The 27,876-nt window shown below is 60.5% G+C and overlaps 2 protein-coding genes across 16 annotated transcripts; one reads left to right on the top strand and one right to left on the bottom strand.

Annotated features, from left to right (window-relative positions):
- ARHGAP44 (Rho GTPase activating protein 44) lies at positions 1-19,054 on the top strand. Of its 11 annotated transcripts, XR_014936622.1 has the most exons (23): positions 1-263; positions 6,915-6,954; positions 7,425-7,529; positions 7,628-7,704; positions 7,817-7,928; positions 8,138-8,214; positions 8,770-8,887; positions 9,686-9,754; positions 9,861-9,942; positions 10,373-10,500; positions 10,614-10,725; positions 11,296-11,377; positions 11,749-11,829; positions 11,911-12,024; positions 12,214-12,305; positions 12,741-12,921; positions 13,342-13,359; positions 13,627-13,848; positions 14,714-15,091; positions 15,365-15,480; positions 15,569-15,730; positions 15,829-15,952; positions 18,199-19,054. XR_014936622.1 is itself a non-coding variant. In XM_085522441.1 (22 exons), exons 1-22 carry the CDS (start codon positions 211-213, stop codon positions 18,339-18,341), a joined length of 2,562 nt encoding a protein of 853 aa, XP_085378567.1. In that variant the 5' UTR covers positions 1-210; the 3' UTR covers positions 18,342-19,054. The 11 variants fall into 11 exon arrangements, 8 of the variants coding, with proteins under 8 accessions (XP_085378567.1, XP_015735599.2, XP_015735596.1 ...); XR_001558875.3 differs by lacking the exon at positions 14,714-15,091; XM_085522441.1 differs by lacking the exon at positions 15,829-15,952.
- Positions 18,809-26,314, bottom strand: USP43 (ubiquitin specific peptidase 43). 5 transcript variants are annotated; one of them, XR_014936624.1, is made up of 15 exons: positions 25,717-26,314; positions 25,386-25,526; positions 24,639-24,703; positions 24,291-24,383; positions 24,002-24,137; positions 23,676-23,799; positions 23,228-23,288; positions 23,046-23,151; positions 22,605-22,702; positions 22,447-22,524; positions 22,247-22,373; positions 21,844-22,162; positions 21,337-21,458; positions 20,786-20,923; positions 18,809-20,706 (listed from the first exon to the last, which is right to left on the bottom strand). XR_014936624.1 is itself a non-coding variant. In XM_032448323.2 (15 exons), exons 1-15 carry the CDS (start codon positions 26,179-26,181, stop codon positions 20,126-20,128), a joined length of 2,688 nt encoding a protein of 895 aa, XP_032304214.2. In that variant the 5' UTR covers positions 26,182-26,313; the 3' UTR covers positions 18,809-20,125. The 5 variants fall into 5 exon arrangements, 3 of the variants coding, with proteins under 3 accessions (XP_032304214.2, XP_015734999.3, XP_085378568.1); XM_032448323.2 differs by having other exon boundaries at positions 21,337-21,495; positions 24,639-24,700; positions 25,717-26,313; XM_015879513.3 differs by having other exon boundaries at positions 21,337-21,495; positions 25,717-26,312.
- Between the last annotated feature and the right edge of the window lie 1,562 nt (positions 26,315-27,876).

Here is a 27,876-nt window from a genome sequence, read left to right as displayed (position 1 = left end):
GCGGGGCGGGCAGCGCGGAGCGGGGGGCGCGGAGAGCGGCGGCGGGGCCCGCGCAGGCGGAGGGAGGCGCGGGGGCGGCGGGGCCCTGTCGGCCCGGTTCGGTTCGGCTCGGCCCGGTGCGCACCGGGCGGGGATGCGGGAGGGGCGCCGGGAGCGGTTCCCCTCTGCCCGCCCGCGGCCGCGTAAAGGGGCGTCCGCTCCGCCGCCACCATGAAGAAGCAATTCAACCGCATGCGCCAGCTCGCCAACCAGACCGTGGGCAGGTAGGGACGGGGACGGGCCGTGCGCCCCGCCTGCACCTGCCCCGCACCTGCCCCGCACCCAGCCCGCTCTATACTTACACCCTGCTCGCTCCCCACCTGCGCCCTGCTTGCACCCTGCCCTGCCCCCCAGCACCGGAGCACATCGCTCCCCAATGCTCCCCAACCCCAGCTCTCCATCACCCTCGGGTGCTCCCCCAGCATCACTGCGTGCAGCCGCACCCATCCCTCGAGGGCTCCCCCCGGCTGAAGCTCGGGGCTGTGGGGCCGGCGTGGTGCGGGGTGGCACACGTTGGGGTGTCTGTGGGGGTGTGTGGGTGCCGTGGTGCTGTCCGGGCCCATAGCCAGACCCGCGGCTTTGCCGGCGGTTGTTGTGTAATTCCTGAGATTTTGCAGCGGTTTGGGGGGGGGAGGGTGGAAGGATTTCTCCTTTTCTTCCTTTGCGACTCCAGCACGGCGCCAGGGCTGGGGCAGGGCTGTGTGCGGTCACCCCGTTACTGGGGGCTGCTCCTTGTGTCCTCTATGGGGCTGCCACCGTGCTCCCATGGCTGTGATTATATCCCTCCGTGCATCCTTCCTTCTCTCCTTGCATCGCTCCCCGCATCCACTCCTCCATCCCTCCATCCATCATCCCTCCATCTTCCTCCTTCCTGAGATGAGCGATGGGGACGAGTGGCTGCAGCCCGGTGCCTCATCCATCCCACAGCACGGCCGCAGATGGCTGCAGGTCCCCACCGGCACCGAGCAGCCGGAGCACGGGGATGGATGGAGGGGGCTGCGCCGGGCTCGGATCCATCAAGAGGAGCAGGGATTGGGCTGGAGGGACACAGCTGCTGCCAGCCCCGTGTGTGCCCCACGCGTCAGCCTTCAAAATGGGGTCACCGCCAGCCCCAGAGCCCTCCTGCCTCGCTGCTGAGCTCGGGGCGGGTGCGGAGCTCCGGGTATCGGCCGTGTGGGAGATGCTCGCGGCAGGTGACGCAGGCAGGAGCGTGAATTCACAGCTCGGAGTGTTGCGGGGCTGTTTGTGTTCTGCTCCCCAGGCTGGGGACCGGGCAGGGGGAAGCTCTGCTCCGTAGGGCTCAGTAAGGCAGCCAGCCTGTCGCCCATGTTTGCAACGCTCCCGTTCATGCACGGGTTTCTCAGCAGGCAAATAAATAAGTAATCCTTTGCCGTGCTCTGCTGCAGCACTGCCTTGTGACCGGCTGGGTCCGTGGGTGCGGGGCTGGCAGCCCTGCGGTGCTGGCACCCTGGGGATGGGGACAGTGTCCTGGATGGGTGCTGGAGGGTCTGGAGGCCATCCCTCAAGTTGCTGTAAGGGACACTGGGGATGCTGGAGGCAGTTTGCGCTGTGCCGTGAAGATGGGAGGGGGTTCCCAGCTGATCCCACTCCTCCCAACAAGCCCTGTGGGTGTAGTTGTCTTCTCCCCAAGTGAGTGTGGGTTGGGGTTGGGGACAGGGGACCAGAGCTGCCATCCCCAGCTCCGTGCTCCTGCGCCAGGGTGTGCCCAGGGGGCAGCTGGGGGCTGTGCCCCTCTTAAGGACATCACTGCCATGGCTTGTGTTAGACTCACAGCCTGGGCCGACGGGCTGATCCATCCTGCCACTCCCACACTTGTCCCCATTGTCTGGCCAGCCCCTGAGCCACGCACCTGTATTAAAATCATGTTTTGAATAGTGCCATGCCTCGGGGAAACCCCTCCAGTCCCCACTCCAGGAAGCAGCAGCACCCAGAGGAGCAGCGCTGCCCCTTCCCCATACAGCTGCCCTTTCCTCAGCACCTCGAACTTTGGGTGGGGGCCAAAGGCTGCTCTGTGCCATTTACTCCTTTTGTTTACCACGATAGAAAAAGGAGAAGGGCAAGAAGAGAGGGCAGAAGGGAGGAAGGAAATGGCCACTTGGTACAGCGCTGTACTACTCTGCCATCCCCTCCTGCTGTCCTCTGCTACCTCCCCTCTGTGCCCCACTGTGCCCAGTCCCAGGGCTGGCTCTGTCCCTGCTGCCCCTCGCAGCCCTTTTCCCAGCCCTCACAATCACACACGGGGCTGTGGGAATCCTGGCTTTGCTTAAAGGAGGTGGAGAACCAGAGGTGCTCATCCCTGGGACACAGTTGGTGCCCAGCCTGGAGCATCACCCAGCCTGGATGCATCTGGTCTGTGGGGGATGTAATATACATCTCCATGGGATTGAAAGAAGGAATAGAGATTAGTGCATGGCTGTGATGCTCGCTGAGTGCTCCTGCTTTATTCCTGTGCTTCCCCATTCCATGTGTGGGGCTGCCAAGGCCGTGGGGAGCAGCTGTGATGCTGCTCCTGCACATACAGCACCCGCCTGGTTTCCAGAACTGTCTGAGTGCCGATTTCTCTCTGTCAGGAAGGGAACGGGCAGCGGCAGCCTCATGCAAAGTGACACTCCTGGGTGCCTGAAGGCACAGCAGGCAGCTGGGAATGCAGTCATGGGAAGGGATGGGGGGGGAGCAGGGGGATGTGTCCTCCTTGGCATCGTTTTGGGGTGGCTTTGGGAGGCAACAAGCTCTATTCCTAGGCAGAGCCTTTTCCTCAAGCATCGGGATGCCTACGCTTCAAGCTACAGGCTTTAAATAGAGAGGCTTTTTTCTGCATGCAGCCTTGGAAGAAGCAAGGATGGGGGGAGGAAGGATGAGCTGCATCGCCGGGGATTTTCTGATGGGGTTTGCAGCAGGGCACAGCGTGATGTGTGTTGTGGGGTGCAGCTCACTGTCAGCCTGCAGCCCCCAATCCCATTGCCCACCCCAGGCAGACCCTGGGCTCATTGGGCTCAGGGAGCAGAGATGTGGTGGCAGCGGGCGCAGGCAGCCAGCCGGGTATTTTTATCCTCCTCAGCCAGCAGCGCTGGCGAATGGAGCAATGAAATATTAATGGAGCAGTCTGAATGTTTTGTCCCCAAATTGCACATAAATCACCGTCACTCCTCCCGGCTCCCTGAACCCACAGGGATCTGCCAAATCCATGTGCTGTGGGGTGGGGGCAGGAGATTCACGCAAGGTCCAGCCCTGGTTCTGTGTGCTCCTGGCAGCAGCTCTGCACGCAGGGCTGTGCCTTAATTAAAGCCTCCTTCTGACTCACTCCCCATCAGCAAAGCCGAGCAGTGCCCTGGGGTACCCGAGCTGCACGCTGATCTGTGCATGGCAAAACCCCACTCAGGGGTGCTGGCACCCAGGGGTGCAGGTGGAGCTGCTGGGGGCTGATGTGGGGCAGGGAGCTGCTCAGCTCTGCCCTCGGGATGCTCCTTCCTGTCCTTGGGAACCCGTCCTTGGCACTCCAGGCTGTTTGTGGGATGCAGCACAGCCCCCACAGCTGATAGACCACGTCCCAGCTGCATCGACTCTGGGGGATGGTTTTCCCATTTGGGGAGAATATTGCAGCAAAATGCTGAATGAGATTTGAAATGGTCAAAAATCGAGGCTGTGCTTCTTGTGTTGGTGGGTTGGTGCATCCCCAGAGCTCACTCTGTTGTGAAAGCATAGCTGGAGCTGTGTACTGATGCCCATACATGGGGATATCCATGCGTGGGGGCATCATAGCAGGATATGGGGCGTTCCTCCACCCCTCCCATTGCTCAGCCCTGGGGAAGCCATCTCACTTTGCTTTGGGAACACACTGTGATGTGGAAGCCTGGATTCTGCCTCCTGCTGCTGGGCTGGGATGCTCATGGGGAAGCAGACGCTCACTGCAGCTCCGGGGTCAGCGCGCAATTTCATGTTGGAAGATTACGCAGTGTTTATCACTAAATCAAATTAATTTGCTCCATTGGTGTTGATTTCCAGTGGCAACAATTGGTTTGCACCGAAGCCAAGCAAATTGTAGCTGTATCCCCCGCTCGTTTGCTTCCAATTCCATGGACTAATTGTCCCCTTCCTCCCAGATGCTCTCAGGGTCTGCACGGTGACCGAGGCTGAGAATTGCCTGGATTTGTGCTGAGAAAAACAGCTCTGGGGTGGGAGTGTGGAGGGGAAGGGGAGGAGCGTGATCTGTGCCTGGCGGAAAGATGGGAGAGTGCACAGAGCTGCTAATCCCCCCTGCCCAACACAGAGCAGAGTCTGGGCACTGCAGGGGGGGGGCATTCCTAGGGCACAGGGTTCGGCTGCAAGACGGCAGCGCTGCTGCCAGGCTGCTTTCCCAATGGGTTTCTTTGGGTGTGAGTGAGTTGTTGTAGGGAAGCATTGGAGGCACCCGTGGGGGACAGTAAAGCCACAAGGAGGTGGCACAGCAGCCCTTCCAAAGCCGTGTTCATTATAGACTGAGGTGCTGGAAACATCACAGGTTGAATGGGATTTTTCCAGCACAGAGCTGCCATGCAATCTGATGGCAGTGGAGTAAGACGATGTGATTTCCCCCCTCCTTCCCCCTTATAGTCTTTATGTGTAAAACAGCAATCTGGAACGGCTTGTTCTGGGAGGCTGATGTGCGTTTGGAGATGCTGCTTGGTTCTCACACCCCTGGGTGTCATCTCCACATGTTGGAGCAAACACAGGGATGAGATGAATTGGTTGTGGGTTTCTCTCAGTGTTCTGGAACAGTTTCTGTTTCCTTCAGACAGAGGAGCTTCTTTTCTTCCCCTTCTGCAGAGCCGGGCTGTTTGCTGGTGGGCTCCCAACCCACCCAATGCCCTGTGGTAGGGCAAGGTGTGGGTGCTGTGCTGAGTGTTAAGGGAGGTTTTCTTGTGCTGCATGTGCTTGAAAGCAGAACGAGGCCAGATTTTGTTAGCCCGTGTGCAGTGTTGTTTTCTGCTTCCTGCACATGCATTATAACACGTGGTTGTTTTGTGACGGCTGGGAGAGATCTGCCCAAGCTGGACAGCCCCAGGCGTGCTAACCACCATTTGGCTGTCCAGAAAAGGAGAAAGCACACACAAAAATGTTTGGAGCATTTTCTGAATGGTGATGGGCTGTTTGTATGGATGTGAGTGAGGAGCAGGGTTCTCAGTGCACCCCAGGGCTGCAGTGGGGATGGAGCACAGAGGAGGTGGCAGAGATGCTTTGCTCCCGGAGCTGTGCATGTGTGAATGTGAATGTGAATGTGCACGATGCTCTCACGTCTCTCTGCTCCCTCCTTCCTCTCCATGGATGCTGAATAGATGGAGCACCACGTCTGCTCGATCTGCTTCTGTACAGCAGATACACAGTGCTGAACGTGTTCTGCTCCTGGTGCCTGGGATGGGGAGCACTGTGTGGGTGCTGTGTGTGGGTTTGCTCTCTGTTGCCTTTGGTTTTTTGCTGCTTTCTCCCACGTTTGGGATAACTTTGCACCATTTCCAAGCCTGCCCAAAAGAGCCGAAGGTGATCTGCAGGAGAGGAGTAAAATCCAACTAGCTCTTGCTTTTGTTTTGTTTTTAAATGCAAGGGATCCAAAGCAACCGCCTTCCCCAGAGTCTCATTTCTCACCTACCATCACGGCTGGGCATAAAAATCTTTGCTGCCTTCACCCATCTCCATCTGCACACAGGTGGGCACAGGTGTTAGCACGGTGCCTTGGAGGTGCTTAAATAATGCAAGGTGTGGATGACCGATGGGATTTTGCTCTGGAAGGCAGAGTGACAGCTCCATGAAAGGGTTTGGGGGTGTCCCAAAGGAGCATCCAGACCCCTGTGGCTGTACCCCCTGCAGGTGAAGAGCTGTTCCATTGCTTTCCAAGTACAGGAGATAGTGATTCATACATTTAAATCCAATTCTTTTTGAATGGAACCAGATGGGCTCTCTGTGCCTCTTTCAAATAAACTGCCTTAAATCGGACGTTATGACAAGTTTCGTATGCAAGCCAGATTTAGCACCGTTAGTTCAGAAAGGCTTTGAGCTCAGCGTGCTCGCCAGCGACCTCACAGACATCCCTGCCCTGCTGGGAGCTGTGCTGCTGCCACGGCCTTGCAGCTTTCTCTCCATTATTCTTCACTGCACTGGAACAGGTTGCCCAAGGAAGCTGTGGATGCCCCATCCCTGCAGGCATTCAGGGATGGATGTGGCTCTGGGCAGCCTGGTCTGCTGGTTGGTGACCCTATACATAGGGGGTTGGAATGAGATGATCACTGTGGTCCTTTTCAACCCAGGCCATTCTGTGATTCTATGGTTCACTTCCACTTTCACATTCTTTATTTCCTCTTTCTCGCTCTGCTTCCACCTTTTCAGCACTTCATCTCTGCAGCTCAGTTTCTCGCTGCTTAGAAAACAGTCTTGGCTATTGGAAGGCAAGGAGAGCTGGGGCAGGTTGGGTGCTGTTTGTAAGGTCAGAGGATGTGGCTGTGCTGCAGCTTGTTGTTAACCAGTGCTGAACATGGAGAGCACAACCTACCTTTGCATTTCAGCTCAGTTCCGTGCTCTATCCAAGCACATTACCAAAGCTGCAAGAAGCCCCTCAGGTTATGAATGCAGATTACACTGTGCCATGGTGTAACTGTTCCCCTCATGCCAGTGGTGCAGCATCACTGCATGCAGGACCTCCTGGGTCTGCAGGTAAATTGTGCACATCTGTCTCTCTGCAGCAAAACAGCCCCATCCCCAGGGGAGCTCAGCACAGCACCGGGGCTGGGCACAGTGCCACATCTGGAGCAGAGGGGGACAGTCCCCTCCTTTAGGAACACCTGGCCATCCCATCACCAACCTCTAATTTCTACCTTTTCCCACAGGGCTGAGAAGACAGAGGTGCTGAGCGAAGATCTCCTGCAGGTGAATTGCTGCTGCCTGGTGCTGGGTGTGGGATATGACTGTATCAGCTTTGGGTGGAGTTCTTGGGCTGCCTCATGGCTGTCCCCTGGGGGGGGTGGTCACACCTGGGGAGGGGAGGAGGATGCTGGCAGACATTGGCACTGTGTGGGTTGGTTGCTCTCCCAGTTGATCCTCCAGATGTTGTGCTTTCTGCTTCACTGTGTGTTTCCCCCCCGCCTCCCTGATGCTCCCGGCTTCATTTTTGGGCAGATGCTGACGCTCGGTGACTCATCTCACTGAGCTTTGGGATCATCTTCACAGCTCAGCCAAGGCCGTGCCACAAACCAGGCAGCTCTCAGCCCTGGGTGTGGGGGTTCACCAGATTGGATTAAGCAAAGCCGTCCTTGGGGAGAGGAGCTCTCAGCCAAACTCCCTTTGGTTGGAAGAGTCCCACAGGACGGGACAGGGCGGTGACAGTGATGTGCCCACAGGTGGAGAAGCGTCTGGAGCTGGTGAAGCAGGTCTCCCACAGCACCCACAAGAAGCTGACAGCATGTCTGCAGGGCCAGCAGGGTGTGGATGCCGACAAGCGCTCGGTGAGCTGTGTGGATGGGTGCACACCCGTGTGCCATGCCCGAGCACATGGGCTGCCCTGCAGTGTGCAGGGCCTGATGGCACCATGCTCCCTTTGCAGAAGAAGCTGCCGCTGACGACGCTGGCGCAGTGTCTGACAGAGGGCTCAGCTGTGCTGGGTGATGACTCCCTGCTGGGGTAAGAGGTGCTGGTGTCACCGTGTCCCTACAGCACCACCATCCCCATCCCACATCCCGCTGCCTGTGGTCAGGATGGCTGCCCACCCTGCCCCAGCCATTGTGCCTTGCAGGAAGATGCTGCGGCTGTGCGGGGAGGCGGAGGACAAGCTGGCACAGGAGCTCATCCAATTTGAGCTGCAGGTGGAGAGGGACGTCATCGAGCCGCTCTTCATGCTGGCTGAGGTGGGCACGGCCAGCTGGCCCCACTATGGGCTCTCCTGGCCTCCTTGTGCTGCTCTTTTCTGCTTTCCTGAATGCAGAGAGGAGTCAGCACTTGTGTTGCTGAAACACATTTCCAAACAAGTTGTTGGAGGGATGAGCTGCATTGCCTTCCTAACGCTGCAGTGAGTCAATGGCTTTTTTCATCCTCCCCCACCCCTGTGTTGCTGCAGGTGGAAATCCCAAATATCCAGAAGCAGAGGAAGCACTTAGCAAAGCTGGTGCTGGACATGGACTCCTCAAGGACGAGGTGGGAACTGCTGCTGGGCTGGCTGCAGGGTTGGCATCACTCCTTGTGTGGGGCTCCTCCAGTGCTGCCCCTGCAGCATTGGAATTGAATTGTTGCATGGAGGCAAAGAGCCGGTTGCTCCTCCTGTTGTAGAGCAGCGCTGGGTAGGCAGAGCTCTGCTGGGGCCGTGGGATGTCCTTTGGTGTCACCCCATGTCCCAGGTGATGCTGTGGTGGGACCTGGGGGCTGTTCTGAGGCAGTTTGCAAACACTTGGAAAACTGTTGAGTTTGCCCATTCCTGCACAAGGAAACAAGGGCAGGGGTGTCTGCAGGGCTGGGTTATCGATGCCTCATTGCTGCCCTGTTACTTCCCTTTCTCATCCCACCTGCCTGAGGCTCCTTCTGGAAATGATTGCTGAATTGGAGCTGGAGATATTTGTGTCTGGGATTAGCTCATGCATCCAGCACAGGTTGAGACCCTGGTTCTCAGCCCTGGGGAAAACCACAGTCTGGCAGGGGGTCCCGGGGCTGCCCACGAGCTCTGTGTGTCCCACTGACACAGTTCTGTGTCCACAGGTGGCAGCAGTCTGCAAAGTCTTCGGGGCTGTCGAGTAACCTGCAGCCATCGGGTGCCAAAGCCGATGCTCTCAGGGAGGAGATGGAGGAGGCAGCAAACAGAGTGGAGATCTGCAGGGTACTGCTGGCCAGGGCTTGGGATGGGATCAGCCTGGGTTGTGGTGGGGGTGTGGGGGGGTCAGGGGGCAGTGTTGGGGCAGTGTGGTTTGGGGACAGCCAGGGCTGCAGCATCCCCTTGCAGCCCAGTGGGAAGCCTGCAGCATCACCCCACTGCCTCTGCCAACCCCATTGCCCACCAGAAACCCCTCCCCTTGCTCATTCCCTGCCCAGAGCAGCCCCGTCACAGCCCCACCTTCTTCCTGCACTCACTGGGCATTGTAAGGTGCTTGTACACAGCATGTGCCACCCTCAAAAGTAGGTGCCATCCCAGATCTGGGTGATGCTTGCCACTCGTGGCTCCTCTGTCACCTGCATCCTATGGTCCTCAGGAGCCTGAGAGAATCCCGTCCCTGGGGGTCAGGGAGTTCCTCATTGCTTACACTGAGCCCTGTGGGGACAGATCTCCTCCAGCAGGGACACAGCCAGGACTGGAGTGGCCTCAGAAATCTCCTCTATCCCTGTGCTGGCTGTGGTCCTGCAAGGAGCCAGAAGCTGGGCTTGATCCTTGTGGGTCCCTTCCAACATGGGATGTTCTGTGGCTCTATGAAGGAGCTGTATTGAGAAGGCACGAGGGCAGGAGTCTTTGCAAAGACCAAAGGATGGGAGGATGAAGTGCAGCAGAAGGCAGAGCTGAGCAATGCTGCTGGTTATGTGGCATCTGGGCACGCCTCTGTGCTGCACATCTAAGGATGGAGCCTTTGGGCTGTGGTGGCCACTGTAGTGCTTGATGTGAGCTCCTGCCTCCGTGCTCCCACAGGACCAGCTCTCGGCTGACATGTACAGCTTCGTGGCCAAAGAAATAGACTATGCAAACTACTTCCAAACGGTGAGCACTGTGCTGGTTCCCCATCCCCTTGCTCACTGCTGCTGCCCTACCCCGTGCCCTTGCCATGGTGGTGACACTGGGTGCAGTCTGTGCCATCTCTCTGCAGCTGATCGAGGTGCAAGCTGAGTACCACAGGAAGTCACTGGCACTTTTGCAGAATGTGCTGCCTCAGATCAAGGCCCAGCAGGGTGAGTGCACGCAGAGCTCAAGGCAGGTGGTGGCAAGGTGTGAGCTGGGGGTGCAGAGCCCATCACCTCACCTTGCAGGATGATTTTGCAAGCAGGCTGAGGCATCACCCCACAGTGCGCAGCAATGCATCCCCCTTGTCCCTGAGCTGGGGGAATGTCCCCATCCCTTGGGGTCACCACACTGTCCCCCCTGCAGCCACCCAGGTCATCTTTGTGTTCTTCCCTTTTGATCCTATGCATTAGGATCAGGAAATGTGATCCCATTTTGCATGGACTACACCTTTATAAGGCACTTTTGAGTTGTCTGGGCTGGAAACTCAGGGTTGCGGTGTTGCAACAACACTTCAAGACCTGCTGAACCCCTGAGCTGAAGCCCAGGGCAGGGTGGGGAGGACGCAGGGTGCATCCTGTCAGCCCTGTGCCCTCACAGAAGCGTGGATGGAGAAGCCATCCTTTGGGAAGCCGCTGGAGGAGCATCTGTCTGTCAGCGGGCGTGAGATCGCCTTCCCAGTGGAGGCCTGTGTCACCATGCTGCTGGAGTGTGGCATGCAGGAGGAGGTGGGTGCCCATAGGGACAGCCCCAGCTGCCTCCCATGGCACGGGGATGAGTGGCCAGGGGGGACCATGGGGTTGTTCCCTGGTGCCGACGCTGTCCCGTGTGCTGTGCCAAGGGCCTGTTCCGTGTGGCTCCCTCTGCATCCAAGCTGAAGAAGCTGAAGGCTGCCCTGGACTGCTGTGTGGTGGATGTGCAGGAGTACTCGGCCGATCCACATGCTATTGCAGGTGGGGAATGTGGGGGCTGCTGCATGGGGGGTGCCCTGGGCCCCAAAGGGTGCTGCCTTGCACCCAGAGGCTGCTTTCAAGCCCAAATCTCACCGGGTGCATGCACCTCAAGTGGCTCAGGTCTCCCTCCCCACACTGAGCAGGAAATGCTCTGCAGGAGCAAGGGGTGGTCAGGGATGCACATGAGTCCTAATGGAGTTTGCAGTCTTGTCTCTGCTGCTTCTGCAGTGGTGCAGGATGCTCCCTGCATGCAGAGCCCAGCCTGCTGTGCTGTTAAGTATTGGTTTGGTTTAAATGCAAATGAGGTTTTCACTTCCCTGCTGTGCTGCAAGGTGTGGGCTCTGGTTCCCTATCAGGGAAGGCACCAAGGGCCTCTATGGGGCTGTGCTGAGCTGGAGGGCATGGGGTGCCCAGAGCATGGGGCAGTGATGGGCATGTGCCTGGCAAAAGGGAGACAGAGGCGCTGGGGGAGGTACAAGTGAGAGGGGAAAGCTACATGGGGAGCGGTGGGGTGGAAATTCAGTGGGTGCTGGGTTTCAAGGAGCCTCCATGAAACCTAATGTGCTGCAGGAGCACTCAAGTCCTACCTGCGTGAGCTGCCAGAGCCGCTGATGACGTTCGAGCTGTACGAGGAGTGGATCCAGGCCTCCAAGTGAGTCCAGGATGGGAAGTGGTCTTGGGACTGAATTTCAGGAGGGTCCTAACAAGCAGATTTTTGACCCATGGTAGTTCCCCTGGGGTGAGGGTGCTGAGCACAAGGGCTTGCAGCCCACGTGCAGAGGCTGCTGGCACTCCTGTGCACCCATCTGGGCACTTTCCTTGAGTTATTTCTGACCCAGTGGCCTGTGTTTGGGTCCAAGGGCTCTGTGTGATGTTCCTTGGGCATGGCATGCCCTAGCAGCAAGAATGGCCTTGATGTATAAGCTCTCCTATACAGTGGTAAAGGAATGAATGCCCTGATGTGAAGCACAGTGGGTTGGTGTTTTGGGGAGTTGGGGACACACAGCTTTTCCCCTCCCGTAGCATCCCAGAGCAGGAGAAGAGGCTGCAGGCCCTGTGGAACGCCTGCGAGAAGCTGCCCAAGGCCAACTATAACAACATCAGGTGAGTGCGGGGCAGTGAGGGGCTGTGCTGGGGCTGCAGAGGGCACATCCCACCTCACCATGTCTGTGCTCACCCCTCCAGGTACCTGATCAAATTCCTGGCCAAGCTGACCGAGTACCAGGACATGAACAAAATGACACCAAGCAATGTGGCCATTGTGCTGGGTCCCAACCTTCTGTGGCCACAGGCAGAAGGGTAGCGTATGGTCATGGGCATGCATGATGTGAGGGTGCAAGGGGGTGATGGGGGGTGAAACCACAGGAGGTTGGTTCCCATGATGTGGGTGGTAGAGCCAAGGGATGGGGGGCTGCAAATCCCAGTAGGAAGTGGGGTTGGGGCATGGTGGGATGGCAAGCTGTCGAGCCACTCCCTGCTGTGTTGCAGGAATATCACGGAGATGATGACGACCGTCTCTCTGCAGATTGTGGGCATCATTGAGCCGCTCATCCAGCATGCTGACTGGTTCTTCCCTGGAGGTAGGCTGGGTCCCGTGCTGCATTGGGATGGGGCAGAATGGGTTGGGGTGAGATGGGATGGGGTGGGGCGGAATGGGATGAGGTGGGATGCAATGATATAGAATGGATGGGATGAGGTGGGTTGGGATAGGATGGAATGAGATGGGATGGGATGGGATGGGATGGGATGGGATGGGATGGGATGGGATGGGATGGGATTGGATGGGATGCAATGAGATGCAATGAGGTGGGATAGGACTGGATGAGCATCATGTATCCTGGGTGGGTGAGAGGACCAACATAACTTACGCCAGCAGTGGGATGCATCCAGCTACTCCATGGCTTTGTTGTGGGCAATCCTGTGGTTTAGATAGCACCAGGAGCACCTCCACCCTGCATCCCAGCCCCTTGCTGGGGACACACAGACTGATGTCCCTCTCTCACTTTCCTACCCAGACATTGAATTCAACATCACTGGCAATTATGGCAGCCCCATGCATGTGAACCACAACGCCAACTACAGCTCCATGCCCTCCCCAGACATGGACCATGCCGATCGCAAGCAGCACGACCAGGCACGGCGGCCGCTCAGCGTGGCCACGGATAACATGATGCTGGAGTTTTACAAGAAGGATGGGTAGGGCCTGTTTGGGGCTGTGGGATGGGGAGCTGGGATTCCTCCCCAGGGTTGGAGTTGTGTGCGAGCTGGAGGTTGGGTGGTTCCAATGGGAGGACTCTGTTGCCCGTGCTGGGGATGCGCTCTTCCCCCAGGGATGCTGAGATGAGATATGAGGGCACTTGGATGAGATCTAAGGGTGCTTGGATGAGACCTGGGCTTGTCGCAGCCCCCATTGCTGGTAGTGGGAGCAGGCTGGCCTCTGTGTCACCTCCTGTGCCCTTCTTGGTGCTATGGACCCAGTTCTGAGGCTTCCCCATCTCCAGTACATGTTCCTCCTACCAGTGCCCCAAGTCTTCTCAGCTCCTTTTCCAAGCTTTGCACCCCATGTCAGGCTTTAGCTTATTTACCACTAATAACCATCTGTTTCTGTCCATGCAGCCTTAGGAAAATCCAAAGGTATGATGTTCTCTGCGGCAGTTCCAGGCGGGTGCTGGGAGGATGCTGGTGCCCTCATACCAAGGCAATGGGTGATACGGCTGGTGACACCATGTCATGCAAAGCCATCCCACCCTGTTGCCATGGGGGTTTATTCCCAGCAGCTTCGCAGTGGAGGAGACATTTGCAGGGGCTCAATGGGAGCAGCATTGGGTGGGGGACACCAGCAGTGCCTCAGCGTGGTCCCATCTTGCCATGAGGGTGCTGAGGCCCCATCTTTGTCCCCAGCATGGGCGTCAGGGTGATGGACACCTCGTGGGTGGCACGTAGAGGCACCTCAGGGGCACGCAAGACACCCGCCACCCCCCCGGCCACGCAGCCCCCCGCACCACCCGCCGAGCTGCCCGCCACGCCGCACTCTCCCATCCCTGAGCAGGTTCCTGATGTGTCAGCAAGCCCCTCATCTCCTGCCACCAGCTTCGGCTTCCCACCCACAGCCGAGCGGGCAAGGTATGGACCCATGTCCCTATATGTCTGTGGCTTGTCCCCATGGTGTCCCTCTGGTGTCCCCGTTGGGACCAAGCTGAACTGGGTTTCCTCGTGGGACTATTGCACTGCTCACAGTGGTGAGCTGTAAGCTGCTGGGCTGGCAGTGATCAGAGTGAAATCCTAAAGGAGTCTAGCATTCCCCAAGCTCTTCACCCAAGATCCATGTCCTCCTGCAGTTCACGTAGGTCATATGGAAGGAAGCACCGAAGTTGTGCCATCCTGCCTCAAAATGGGGAGCCTTCTTCTCCTGCCACCCTGCAGGGCTGCAGTGTGCCATGGCAGAGTGCTGGCCGAGCACCCAAGAGCTGTGTTCTGGTGCAGGGCCGTGCTTATAGCAATCCCACCTGTAGCTCTGGGTACCCCGCAGCCTCTCCCTGCAGTAGGGGTGCCTGTCAGGACCCCTCCACTGTGCCGCTGATGCCTCGCTTCAATGTCCTTTGTGCCAATCTGCTTCTGCACTGCTCTTGTCATCTGTAACATGGTGACCCATGCTGGTGCTGCTGCCTTCCCCTCATCTGTCCTTCTCCATCCCTGTGCTGGGCTGCCATTGGCACCCACAGAGCAGGGGGACATGCCAGGAGCTCGATCCCAGTAATGGAGCTCCCACCCCAAGCAGTTCTGCAGCCGTGGGGAAGGGGCTGTCCCTCAAGCTCCCCCTGTTTTGATGTTGTCCTCCCCTCTGAGCAGTCCCAGGACTTGTTCCCCTGGTGCTGCTGCCTTGCTGCTGCTCTCGCTTCCCCCTCCTGCTGATGCTTCTGCTCACGTCTCTTTTTAGTTTGTTGTTCTATCATTTTGCTGTTCTGTGATCTTTTTGGACATTTTGCAGCACTCGTGGTGTGCCGCCCGCCTGGCCGGATTGCTGCTACAGCCTCCCCTGCCCCAAGGACAAGCGGGGGTCCCTGGCCCCTGGTCCCCATCCCTGTCCCCTGCCCTGGACACAGCCTGCACTGCGCCTCTGGCCAGGCTGCAGCCAGAGCCTTCCTCCCTCCCGCTCCTCCTCCTCTTCCTCCTGCTCCCCTCAGCCACTTGCCCCCCACCCTCTCCCCAAGCCTTGCTCCCTGCTGGTCCCCACACCACGCTCTCTTGCCCCATGGCACTGCCCGCTCCCCATCGCTGCCCCTCTGCTCCTCCCCACCCCCCGGCCCCACACACTGCCCTCTCCCCCTGGGGGCGGCCGCATGCCTGCGGGAGCCAACCTGGCCAGGTAACTACCCCTGCCACCGTGGCTGTCCCTTGTCCCCGCTGTCTCCAGGGATATGGCTGCTGGCCATGTGTTGGCTTGGCTGCAGCATGGCCTTTGTGCTAAGAAATTGCTTTAAATTGCAGTTAAAGCACAGTAGATCAATGGGTGCCCTTGAGCACCATGGCCCCATGGCACGCAAGGCTGTGTGCTTTGCACAAGGATGCTGCCATTGCTGGTCTTTGGGCATAGGGCACTGGGAGCAGAGCTTCTCACTGCTATCCCTTGTCCCTGCAGTACACTAAAGCCCAAAGAGCTGTCCCCCATCTCCACGGCGCAGAAGGGCGGCGGGCAGCAGCCCATGGGCACACCACCATCCCCCGCTGAGCAGAGCCCGCGTGCCCCACGCAAAGGTGGGTACCCAGCTGTGTGTCACCCCCTGGCCCCCTGACTGCTGTGTGTCCATCTCTCCATCCTCCTGTCTGTCTGTCTCTCCCACAGCCTCCAAGAAGCTGGCGCCCATCCCACCCAAGGCACCTTCCTCGGGGGGCGCATCGGAGCCGCCGGCGGGCCAGCCGTCCCCCGGCAGCCTGTCCCCTACCCCGCCGGGCACCCCCGCTCCCTATGGACTCGCATACCCGCAAGGCTACTGCCTGGCCTCAGGTCAGCTGTCCCCAGCCGCCGCACCTTCCCCGTCTCCTCCTCCTCCTCCTCTTCCTCCCCTGGGCAGCTCTGTAACCAAATCTCGACCCGTCCCCAAGCCGAGGCAGAGGCCCTCGCTGCCGCCGCCGCAGCCCCCCACGGCCAGCGCGTCCGGCTGTAGCCCCCAGCCCACGGAGCCCCCCCTGCTCGACGCCGTGGCCCCCGGGGAGAGCGTGCCCACAGGTAACCCAGCCGCCGCGGGACGCAGCCGGGCTGCGCCGGGAGCTCAGAGCGCTCTTGGGCACGGCTGCTGCCCAGGGACACCGTGGGGACCCTGCGGCACCGCCGAGTCAGCGGGATGGCTGCTTGTGCCCTGGGGTTTTGTGGCAGCGTGGCTGGGAAGATGGCAGCGTCTGTGGGAAGGTGATGTTGTGTCCAGGAAGGTCACCTTGGAAAGGTGGAAGAGTCCTTGGGAAGGTGGCGATGTGTCCAGGAAGGTGATGGTCTCCTTGAGAAAGGGATGGTGTTCTCAGGAGTGGGGCAGTGCACTTGGGAAGGTGGCAAAGCTCCTGGCATGGTCACAGGGTCCCTAGGGAGGTGGAAATGTACTCAGAAAGGTGGCGGCATCCTTGGGAAGGTATCAGGGTCCCTAGGAAGGTAACAGTGTGTCTAGAAAGGTGCCAGCCACCTTGGGAAGGTCACAAGGTCCTTGGGAAGGATGCAATGTGCCCAGGAAGGTAATGGTGACCTTAGGAAGATGGCAGCATCCTTGGGCAGTGGCCAAGGCTTTGGAAGGTGGCAAGAACCCTGGGAAGGTGATGTTATGCCCAGGAAAGTGACAGCAACATTAGGAAGGTGGCAGCATCCTTGGGAAGGTGACAGTGACATTGGGAAGGTGACAGGATCCATGTGAAGGTGACATTGTGCCCTGAAAGGTGACAGTGTGCCAAACAGTGTTACCCGGGGAGGCAACAATGAGCTTGGAAAAGTGGCAGCATCCTTGAGGAAGGTGACAGTGTGTCCAGGATGGTGACAGTGACCTTGGGAAGGTGGCAATGCAGATGGGATGATGACAGTGTCCTCAAGAAGGCAGCATTGTCCCCTGGAAGAGCGGCAAGTGTGCCCAAATAAGAGGGCAATGTCTTTAGGAGGACAGCACAGTTCTTGGTAAGGTGACAGTGTCCTTGGGAAGGTGACAAGATCCCTGGGAAGGTGGCAGTGCGCTCAGGAAGGTGGCAGTGCCAAAAGAAGGTGGCGGTGTGCCCAGGAAAGTGACAGTGTGCTCAGGAAGGTGGTAATGACTCTGGAAAGGTAGCAGCATCCTTGGGAAGGTGGTGGTGTCCTCAGGAAGGCTGTGACATTGCTGGGAGGGTGGCAGTGTTCCCAAACAAGAAGGCAGTGTCCTCACAGAAGGTTGCCATGTGCCTGGGAATGGATGGCAGTGACCCAAGAAAGATGGCAGTGTCCCCTAGGAAGGTGGCAATGCCTCCATGAAGGTGGCAGTGTCCCCAGCAGGATGGCAGCATCTGGGGAAGGTGGCAAGGACAGCAACGATGCCACACCACCGTGTGCCAACCTGGTGGTGCTGGGTTTTGTGCCCATCTCCTGTGCTGTCCATGCAGCAGTGCCATGCAGGGCTGCAGAGCGTGGGGGGCAGCACCAGGGTCAGCAGGAGTAGCCCCATCTCCTAAGCAGCACTGTCCCCAAGGGCCACGCAGTGCTGCCTTGTCCATGGGGATGCTTTGGCAGTGGGAATGCTGTCCCAGTCACCTGGCTGGCAGCTGGGCTGACTGTGGTGCCCACTGCATGTGGCTCTGCCTGTGAGGGTGGATGGAACAGGGGAGCTGTGTGGAGACAGGCTGGGCTTTGCTGGGCATCACACCCCAGCACTGGTGCATCCCTGGTGTTGTCCAGGTGTGGGTGCACCCAGACACTGTGCCCAAACATCAGCACACTCATGTACAAATGCAGCCCTGGCACTGCATCTCAGTGTTGCACACAGACATGGGTGGCATTGCACTCTATCAGCACACCCCATGGAGTACATCCAAGCATGGGTGCAATCTCAGCGTTGCATCTGAGCTTTGTATCCATCCACACATCAGCGCACCCAGGCACTGGTGCAATCCCAGCATTACATCCACACATTGGTGCAGCCAGGCACTGCACACCGGCATTGCATCCAAGCATTGATGCAACCCCAGCATTGCAACCCAGCATTTTATTCTTGTGTGCCTGGTGCATCCCCAGTGCATTGCACCCAGTGCTTCCCCAGTGCTATATTCCCATATTGGAGCACTCAGGCACTGCACCCCAGCACTGCGTGCAGGCATTGCCTTGGAGCCAGCAGCAGCTGGTGGAGGCAGGCAGGAGCAGCAGCTGTCCATGGGGTGGCTTTCTCCAGGCTCATGGCACACGATGGCACGTCTCCCCCCCTCCCCAACGCCGCTCCCCGCCGCCCCTCACGCCGCTGTCTGTGCCCGCCGCAGGTTTGCTGCACTTCGAGCTGCCGTCCATCCACCTGGGGGGCGTTGAGGCCGCTTTGCGCCGGGACCCGCTGGACGCCGCGCAGAGAGTGCAGCTGAAGGGCCCCGCGGAGGAGGAGGAGGACTCGGAGAGCACGGCCCTATGACGGCGTCCCCTCCGCCCGTCCCTGCGGCCCCCAGCCCCACAACCCGGGCGCTGTCGCTCTGTAGTTGGGTTCGGTTCGCCTTATCCAGACTTTGCCTTGTGACTCGGTGCCTATGTCCCCCCCCGGCACGTCCTCGTGGTGGCAGCGGGGCTGGAGAGGCACCGGTGCCCCATTCCCCCCCCTTTCCCCCCCACCCCGATTTGGGGCAGCAGCCCAGGGTCTCGTCTCCCCGCTCCGTACCCCCCAGGGCTGGGATATGAGGACGGCCCCATAGCAATAAGGAAGGCGTGGGGCACGGCCCTGCCCCCCGTTTGCTGTAGTCGTGGGTTGGTGGCGTGGAGCAGAGGCTTTGGTTGTGCATGCAAAGACAAAGTCACCTTTTATCCTTTTCAGAGAGATGACATATATATATATCTGGTGGGCATAGATATATATATATATTATATATTTGTATATATAGAAATATATATATATATATTTGTTTTATTTTGAGCCATTCCATCCAATCTGGTGTACAAATGGACCACGTCCATGGGAACGCTTCGTGGCCCAGCTCTGTCCCCGTGTGCTGCACTGCCCCGACCCCCCCCCCTCCATCCCCCCCATCCCCACTGCTTCTGCACCACCACGATGTGACCCATCACCCGCAGCACGGGGCCGGGCAGGGGGGGCAGGAGCAGCTGGAATAAACGTGCACATCGCTGTGGAACTCAGCCCCCAGCCTGCCTTCATTCGACGCCTCCCGCGGCTCTGCAAGCACTTGGGAAGGGGCTGCTCCAGGACGGGGTCAGTGAGGGTTGGGGGACAGAACGTGCCCCCAACCCCCATCTCCATGTGCCTCACCCACTCAGAGAGGGAAACTGAGGCAGCACAGGGGCTGCTCAGCCCACAGACACCCCCAAACCTCAAAGCACCCGCACTGGAAGGTCCCAAAAAGGTCATTAAAAAGCACCAAGAAACACCCAGTGCTGCCCCCCCCCCGGCGCACACCGCGCTCCTTTCCTGTCTTTAACAGAAACGGCAGCGGGGGGAACCACACGATGCATAGCCCTGAGTGTGCCAGCAGCCCCGCAGCCCAGCCCTCACTGCCAGCAGCTTGTAGAAAACGGCATCTCTGCATAAAACTCTCTGTATAGAATAAATACTCTCCCTCCCAACAGCCCCTCTGCACACACACAAACCCCCTGCTTGCTCCCAGTAAGGCATGGGAAGGGTGCAGGGATGCTGAGGCTCAGCACAGCACAGCACAGCCTGGTGCAAAGTGATCCCTGAGTGCAACGCACCCAGGGCTGGTACCCAGGTGCAGGATGCTCACAGTGCAGGCACACCCCGACTTTGGGCACCCCGTTGCATGATGATCCCAGTGCAGGTGGTGATGGATTCCCTGATGCAGGATGCTGCTGGCACAGGGATGCCCTGCTGTCAGATAGCCCAGAGCTCAGTGCTCCCATTGCTGGATGCCCCCAGCACCGTGCACCCAGCCCCAGGATGCTGATGATGTGGGGATGCCCTGACTGCATATGGCCAATGGCACAATGCTCCCAGTGCTGGGTACCCAGGTGCAGGATGCTCCCAGCACAGAGATGCCCTGTTTGCAGATACCCCATTGCACAATGCTCTCGGTGCTGGATGCTCCTAAAGCCATACATGCAGCTGCAGGATGCTCCAGGCTCTGGGTAGCCAGGTGTTGGACACCAATGGCACAGGGATGCCCTGACCCCACAGCACGATGCTCCGGGTCCCACCCGCTGCCAGCTCAGCCCCACAACCATCCCCGCCCCTCCTCAGAAGCTGGACTCAGGCACAGCCCCGTGCCGTAGGGTCGCTGCCCGCTCCCTGCCCCGTGTCCCCGCAGTGGCCCGGCCCAGCGATGCTGAGCGCCGCATGGGGTGTGGGAGCCGCGGGGGGAGGCAGGCCGAGCTCTGTGAGCGCCGGATGGTCCCGTCGGGGCTGCCGGGTCCGTACCGTGACTGAGGGGTGCCCTCCTGTCGCAGCCGGGGGGGTCCCGTCTCCTGCTCTCCGCTCCGTGTGGGGCTTTTGGGGCACGAGATCCCAGTGGGGCCGGCGCTGTGTGCCCGGCGTGGTGCTGGTGTGCGGTGGGGGGGCTCCGTGCTCTGTGTGCTGCCCACCGCATCGCTCAGCACGGCGTTCTGCTCCGCATGGGGCACACGGGGACCGCCCCCACCTACCGGCCCCATTGCGATGTACGGCAGCAGCTGCCCAGGGGCCGCCCGAGGGCGAGAGGCGAAAGACCACCGCATGGGCACAGCCCTGGGGGGGACCCTGCAGCGGGTGGGGGGCGGCAGCTTGACGCTGAGGCTGCGGCTCTGCACCCCCCGCACCGGGGGCCGGGCCTCGAAGCCGCCTGCAAGGAGAGGGAGCATGAGGGAGGTGCGGGTGGTTGCACGGGGGCTGCGGGGTTCAGGGCAGCAGGGGGGGCTCACCTTGCTCCTGTGCGATGTTAAGGTCCGGGCTGCAGGTTGGGGATGGGCGGGGAGCTGCAGGCTGCGATTCTGCGCTGTGCTGCTTGGTGCCCCCCAGCCGGGCCGCCCAGTGGTTCAATGGGGCTGAGCTGTTACTGCCTGCGGGGAGCAGGGGCTGCAAGGGGGGCACAGTGCCAGGGGGTGGGGCTGGGGGCTGCTGGGGGCTGCAGCAACGTGGGAGCTGCAGTGAGCAATGTGCATATGTGGGCATGCAGGGAGTGTGCACGGAAGCATAGGGATGTGTGCAGTGTCTGCATAATGCTGTGCATGCAAGCATGTGTGTGCATGGAGCTGTGCTGCATGTGAATGCATGCTTGCCTGCTGCACTGCCCATGTGTGGCAATGCACAGGTGTCCAGGTGCACACATACCTGCACACAGCTCATGCACACACTTTGAGTGCACATGCATGTGCATCCAGCAGTGCTGTGTGCAGGCACATCGTGCTGTGTGTGCACGTGCATTTGGCTGGGGGTGCTGCCAAGGTGCTGACAGCAGGGTGACACCGCTCACCTCTAGCAGCGCTGCTGGCCGACCAGGCAGGGATGGCGTTACGGCGCTGGTAGAAGAGGATGTAGGCACTGCGGGTGCTCACCTCGTCCTCCCGCACCCCCTCCACCGTGCTGTCATCGTAGCTGTACCAGCGCCCGTCCATGGAGTTGCAGCAATACGCTGGGGCAGGGGTGAGGGAGGGGGGAGCAGGGGGCAGGGCCCCCCCTGGCCACCCCTCCCCGCAGCAGAGATGGAGCCCATCACGCTGCTCTGCCCCACTGCACACCCCCTGCAATGCCCGTGACCCCACACCATGCACCCCAGCCCCACACCCTTCCCCCACTGGCTGTTCTTATGCAGCACAATCCCAGCCCCACACCATGCCCAAGTCATACTCCTTACGGCAACCCCCAATCCCACGCCATACCCCACTGCACACCCCATGCAGCTGCACACCCCATGCAGCACTCCCAGCCCCCCACCCCAGGGCTGTGCCTTTCTCCCTGCCCCACAGCACCCTCTGCTCACCGGTGTAGTGCCCGCCCTGCATGCTGCCGTGGTGGTTGCAGACAGCATAAAGGTCATACAGAGCATCCGGGGGGCAGCTCCGGGGTGGGCGCAAGGAGTGCTGCCATCGTCCCCCTCCCGGAGCCAGGTGTGGGGCCATGTCCAGACCACGCAGGGGGAAGCGGACCAACGTGCTCAGCTTGTGTCGGCGTTGGGCCACCTGTCGGAAGCGCTTCAGGTGGATGATGAGGATGTCTGGCAGCGTCCAGAGGCGGAGCTGCACCGTGCCCTGCTGCGGCACCCGGCAGTGCGGGCAGCGCCACGCGTCATCCGGAGCCAGCTGGGGGCACATACTGTGAGCACCCCAAAATGAGTGTGTATCCCCCCCATCCCGACCCCAGCACAGCTTTTTGGGTGCCCCCACCTGCTCCTCCTTGGTGTAGAGCTGGAAGCACTCATCCAGTGTGCAGCTGTGCTGCTGGTGTGCCACCTGCTGCAGCCGCACACTGTCTGCGTCCTCAACCTCCTCCTGCTGCACGCTGCCAAAAAGCCTGAAGGGTGGGAGGTGAGGAGGGGGTCAGGGATGGAGCACGGGGCTGTGGTGCCCCCCAGTGCTGCACTCACCGCTCCTTGGTGCCAATGTCCCACTCCACTGTCAGCACCACATGGGGGGGCCCACCGGCAGGGCTCTGCTGCAGCACCCTGAATGGAGCATCCCAAAGGGAAAGGTGTGGAATGGGGCCACCCTGTCCCTGCAGGGCTTTGGGATGGCCCCCCCTCACCTGTCAATGGCTGCGTGGTACAGTGGGTGTGGGTCCTGAGGGGACAGGTAGGTGCCAGGCTCCCCAGCCACGTGGATGCGGAACTGCGGTGCTGTGCCCTGCAGGGCAGCACAGTGAGGTGACATGAGGACACATCAGCAGCCACAAGGAGCATCGGGGTGCCAGTGGGGCCGGAGCACCACCCCACACCTCGGTGTCCCCGAGTGGCCCCAGTTCTGCTCTTGCACCCATGAATGGGACACCACGGGGACTGGCACTGGGCCCCATGGACAGCTGCAGTGACTTGCCATGGGCTCCATTCAACCCTGTGGATACCTGTGGCATCCAGTGACACAACAGCCACCCAGGGCAACAGGGACATGGCTCACAGGGACACCACGGCCACTGGTGGGGTCACCACAGCCCCCCATAGGACAACAGGGCCCCCCATAGGACACCCACCTGCACGGTGCTCCTCATCATACCGCGCAGCGGGGCCAGCACGTCGCGCTGCAGCTGTGCCCAGGAGGCACCGCGCTCCACCTGCAGCACCAGCGGTGGGCCGAACCTGGGGATATGGGGACGTGGTTGGGGGGCACAGGGACATGCAGGGGGGCTGTATGTGGGGCAGGGCATGGCGGTACCTGGCACGGTGTGGGCCGGTGCCCGCCACGTGGCACAGCAGCAGCAGCACGGGGTGGGCGCCTGCGGGCAGAGGGTGAGCGCGGTGCGGCCGTGCCCGTGGGAACCCCCCGGGGGGACGGATGGGGACACTGGGGTGACAAGGAGGGTGTGGGAAAACTCCCGCTAACGGGAACCATGACAGGCTCCTACCAATCGCAGCAGAAGGGGAGAAAGGTGCCACCAATTGCAGCAGAACATGCACCTGCCTCCAACCAATCGCGACAAAACACACCTCCCTCCCATCAATCCCAGCTCCCACCAGTCATTGGGAGGTGAGCACAGATGCCACCAATCCCAGCACAGCAAACACCAGCATCCCACCAATCCCAGCACGGCACACCTGCCTCCCACCAATGACATGGGGACACTGGTAGGATGCCACCAATGCCACCATGTGGTATCCAGTACCTGGGGGGGCTTCGGGGGGGGCCTGCAGGGCATACAGGGGTGCCCCTTGCCCAGCCATGCTCAGCTCCTTGGTGTCATCCAATGAGTGCAGGAAGCCCTGAGGGGACACCTCGGCCAGGATGACCTGTGGGCAGCAGGCAGTACAGGGCACTGGACATGGCACTAAGTGCAAATACATGGCACGAAGCACATGGTGCAGTACACAGCACATGACAGCACATAAGGCGCAGCACACGGCATAGCACACAGTGCAGCACAAGGCACATAACACAGCCCAACACGGCACCCGGCCCAGCACACAGGGGCTCTGTGGGCTGCCCCGTTACCTGCTGTGGGGGCACATCCCCCTCCTGTGCCACCATCTCCCGCAGCTCCGCAGCCGTGCCCAGCAGTGGCACCGCCAGCCCCACGCGCAGCGAGCGCCCGCCATCACGCTGCAGCACCAACGTCACATTCAGCGCCCTGGGGACACCACAGTGGGGATATCACACGTGCCCCAGGTGTGGCAGTGCCAGCATCCATCCCTCCTTGCTGAACACCGCCACCTCCTATGCTCTGAGTTCTCCCCAGATGGCACAGATGGCCCTTTTTGGAGCTGGACACTCATGCGCTCACCTGGTCTGGCGCACGGGGATGGGTAGAGAGATGCACAGGAATGGGTCGAAGGTATTGCTCTGCTTCCGGCAGTGCGGGCATGTCAAGGAGGACCTGCACGTATGGGCACATCTCTGAGTACCATTGTGGGCCATGGGGGCATAACCCTGGGGGCTGGGTGGCCACAAGGCACAGCCACATCCTGCAGTGTGCGCCTGGCATGAGGCACAGCCAGAAGCTGTGCACTGTCAGCCCTACTGCACAGTCATACAGGGACGTGGCTCAGTGCTGTGTTGGCCACAGCAAAACCAGGTGCAGCTCAGCCCCCCTCCCAACACCACAGGGCCACATCCTGCCCACACAGCTCACCTGTATTGTGCCTGGAAGTGGCTCTGCACAAAGCTCTCCCCACTGCTCTGCTCTGCACTGCTCTGCTGCGGGGACACAGAACAAATGGGGTAAGCCCAACACCAGCATGGCCCTCGTGGTCCCCACCATCCTCAGGCATTGCTGTGGGGTCCCCGCAGGCTGCGTGGCATGGGGACCCAACCCAGTCCCACTGTGTTCAGTCTGCTGTCCTGTGAAATGGGTGCACCTGGGGCAAAGGTACCCAACACACAGCAGCAATGGGATGAGGAGCACCAGGAGGTGCTGTCAGAAGGACCAGGCTGCTTTTGGAGGCAGGACATTGTGGTGATGCAGTGAATAAGCCTGAATATATTTGGAAGGGACAATGATTCTCCCAGAGCCATCTGCTGGCAATGGGTCCCGCTGAGCCTGACACATCCTTGCAGTCCACTGGGGGCCAGGGCCCATCTGCTGTGTCAGAGGGGAGCCGGGGGAAGGAACTCAATGTACCCAGTGCCTGTGCACCCTGCAGGACCCCAAACCTCCCCACACTCCCCATGGGCTCCTCCTCCTGTATTGTCCCCAGCAGATCCAACCTATGGCCCTCAGTGCGCAGATCTGTCCTCCCAGGACACAGAATGGATGGAGGGGGGGAATCGCTGCTTTCACGGTGCAGGAGCTGACCAGGCGGGCACGGTGCTCCCAGGGCTGCCCCAGCTCAGTGTGGAGGGATCTGGGTGCTCTGCCCCCTCCCCCGGGGACACCCACCTGGTGGGCAGCGCGGGGTCCCGCTGTGGGCGAGGCGCTGCCCAGGTCCTCGTGCATTCGGTCCAGCAGCCACAGCAGGAACTCGAGGGCGTCGTGCTGCGCGTTGCCGCGGAACTGCGCGCCGTGTTTGGCCACGATGCTCTGCGGGGCAAGAGGAGATTCCCATCCCGTGCTCAGCGGGGGGTCCCCACGATCCCTCCCCATCGCATCCAGCTCGGTGCAAAGCGCAGCTGCCCCCGGGAGGAGCCGCCGCCGCCCGCCCCGTCGCGGAACCGCCCGTGGAGCGCCCCGACCCCACCCCGGGTTAACTCGGATCCCGGAGCGGCCGTACCTGGAACTCAGCGGAGAGCCGCGGGGTGTACTCCAGGCTCCAGAGGGCTCGGACCAAAGCCGCCAGGCGGTGCGTGACCTCCGCGCGGGCCCCGCGGGTGCGGTAGCGGCCGAGCGCCAGGAACTCGGCGAGTGGGGCGGTGTTGCTGAGGCACTGCACCACGGCGTTCATAAAGCACGTGTTGCCGTGGTTCCGCAGCCCCTGAGCTCCGGGCGGCCGCGCCCCGCACCCCGCAGCCCCGACCCCAACGCCCCGCGCCGTCTCCCTTCTCCCCGCGCTCCCGAAGCCGCCCTCGTCGTCCTCGTGCTGCGGCTGCCGCCGGCCGTTCCGACCCCCTCGACCCCCGGCCAGCCGCGTCCAGACGCGCATCAGCCGCCCCGCCAGCCCCCCCAGCCCCCGCAGCGCCCGCCGCCGCCCCCCGACCCCGCGCCGCCGCCGCCCGGGGCCGCCCCACGCCGCGCTCATGGCCACGGGCGGCCCCCGCCCCAACCCGGCCCCGCAGCGCTATGCATGGCTCCGGGTGGGCTCCGGGTGGGCTCCAGGTGCCCGCTGGGTGCCCCCCGCCGGTGCGGGGCTGGTGCGGGGCCGGAGGTTTTGTGAGCGCGGGCGGCTCCTCCCCCCGGGCCGGGCTGGACCCGAGGAAGGGACGGGGAAAGCGGCGAGGAGGAGAAGGAGGAGGAGGAGGAGAGGGAGGAGCGTGGGGCTCCTGTTGGACCTCATGCAATTGGCCTCAGCGCATCGATCGGCTCGTGCGGGGTGGGCCGGACCTGCGTGATCCCCGCTGCTGTGGGCGTGGGTGGGAGGGAAGCGCAGGGGGAAAGCGAGGGCACCGGGAGGGGGGAAACTTCTACTCCAAAGGAGTGTTGAGTGGCGATGCGTTGGCACAGCTGCCCGGGGAGGGTGCGATATCCTCCTGTAGGAGACACCTCGCTCGCTCTCATCCATCTAATTAAATTATAGATAGCACGCTGAGTTATTTAGTGCCCGCATTAAAGATGGATGGGCGCTGCCTTTTTGGGAACGAGGCAGGCGAGCAAGTGCTGCTGTGCCGGGGAGCACCACGCCGCTTCATGCTCCGTTGGATCCCAGCATAAGAGCTGAGCAAAGAGCTTCGTGTTGCCCCCGAGCTGCTCTTTGCTCGCGGCAGTTTTGCTGTGCTCCAGCAGCGGGGTGCTCGCCGTGCACCTGCAGCACCCCGAGGCTCCGAGGGATCTGCAGCTCAGCAAACGCTGCGAGGTTATTTCAGGTGCTGAAAACACACGCTGAGGAGCTGCTGTGCTGGGGTAGAGCGAGGCAAGGATGGTGATGGGAGCTCTTCTTTAGGACTGAAGGCCCACTGTGCAGAGGCAATGGCAAAATTCGGGGTGGTACAAGGCTGTGATTGCGGCATCCCACTGCTGCACCATCGGAGCCCCACAGCCAGCTCCTCCTGGCTCAGTGCTGATGGCACCAGTCCACAACAACCTGCTGCTGGGCAGTGCTGGGTCTGCTTAACACAACTCTCACTTTGTTCTGGATGAAAGAAAAGCCATTTCCAAACCCCGGTGTGTGTTTCATTTTCACTGCCGTTCCCTGCCTACCCTTCTCCCCTCCAGGGACCTCACCTTCGCTCCATTTTAACATCACAGGGCTCTATCACAACACGACCGCATGCCCACGCTTTGCTGCTGCTCTGCCTTGCTGCTGCTGCTGCTCCTCCTGCCGGGAACACAGCGGTGCAGGGGAGAGATGTCAGCAGCATATGCAGCGTGTGTGCAAACACAGCTGCTGGCACCGACACCTCTGGGCTTTGCTGATGTGATGGGAGCAGCTCTGCTTGCCTCCGCCACGCTGCTGGGTAACAGCGCCAACACCCCAAGCATCAGAGATCTCCATCGTTCACAGGGCTGTCCTTCATCACTGATGAGAGTGGAATGAATGGAATAGAATTGCTTTGCTGAAGTGAGAGTGAGCTGGGGCTCTTGGCGTGTTGGCATGGCATGGCCAAGCTCTGCTGGGCTCCACATCTACTGGTGTGAGCTGGGGCTGGCACAGCTGTAACCTGGGCTGCTCCTGGCTGGGTAGGGAGGACATGGGTCGCTGGGCTGCCTGCCTGGCTCCCACTCACAGCTTTGTTTTCATTCTCCTACACAAGCACAAATGTTTTGCCTGTCCATCCCA

Source organism: Coturnix japonica, chromosome 23 (assembly GCF_054131305.1).
Source record: "Coturnix japonica strain WE chromosome 23, WE-NBRP24, whole genome shotgun sequence".
NCBI classification, from domain to species: domain Eukaryota; kingdom Metazoa; phylum Chordata; class Aves; order Galliformes; family Phasianidae; genus Coturnix; species Coturnix japonica.
Note: the sequence above shows the minus strand (reverse complement) of the source record. Positions and strands in the feature narration are given on the sequence as shown.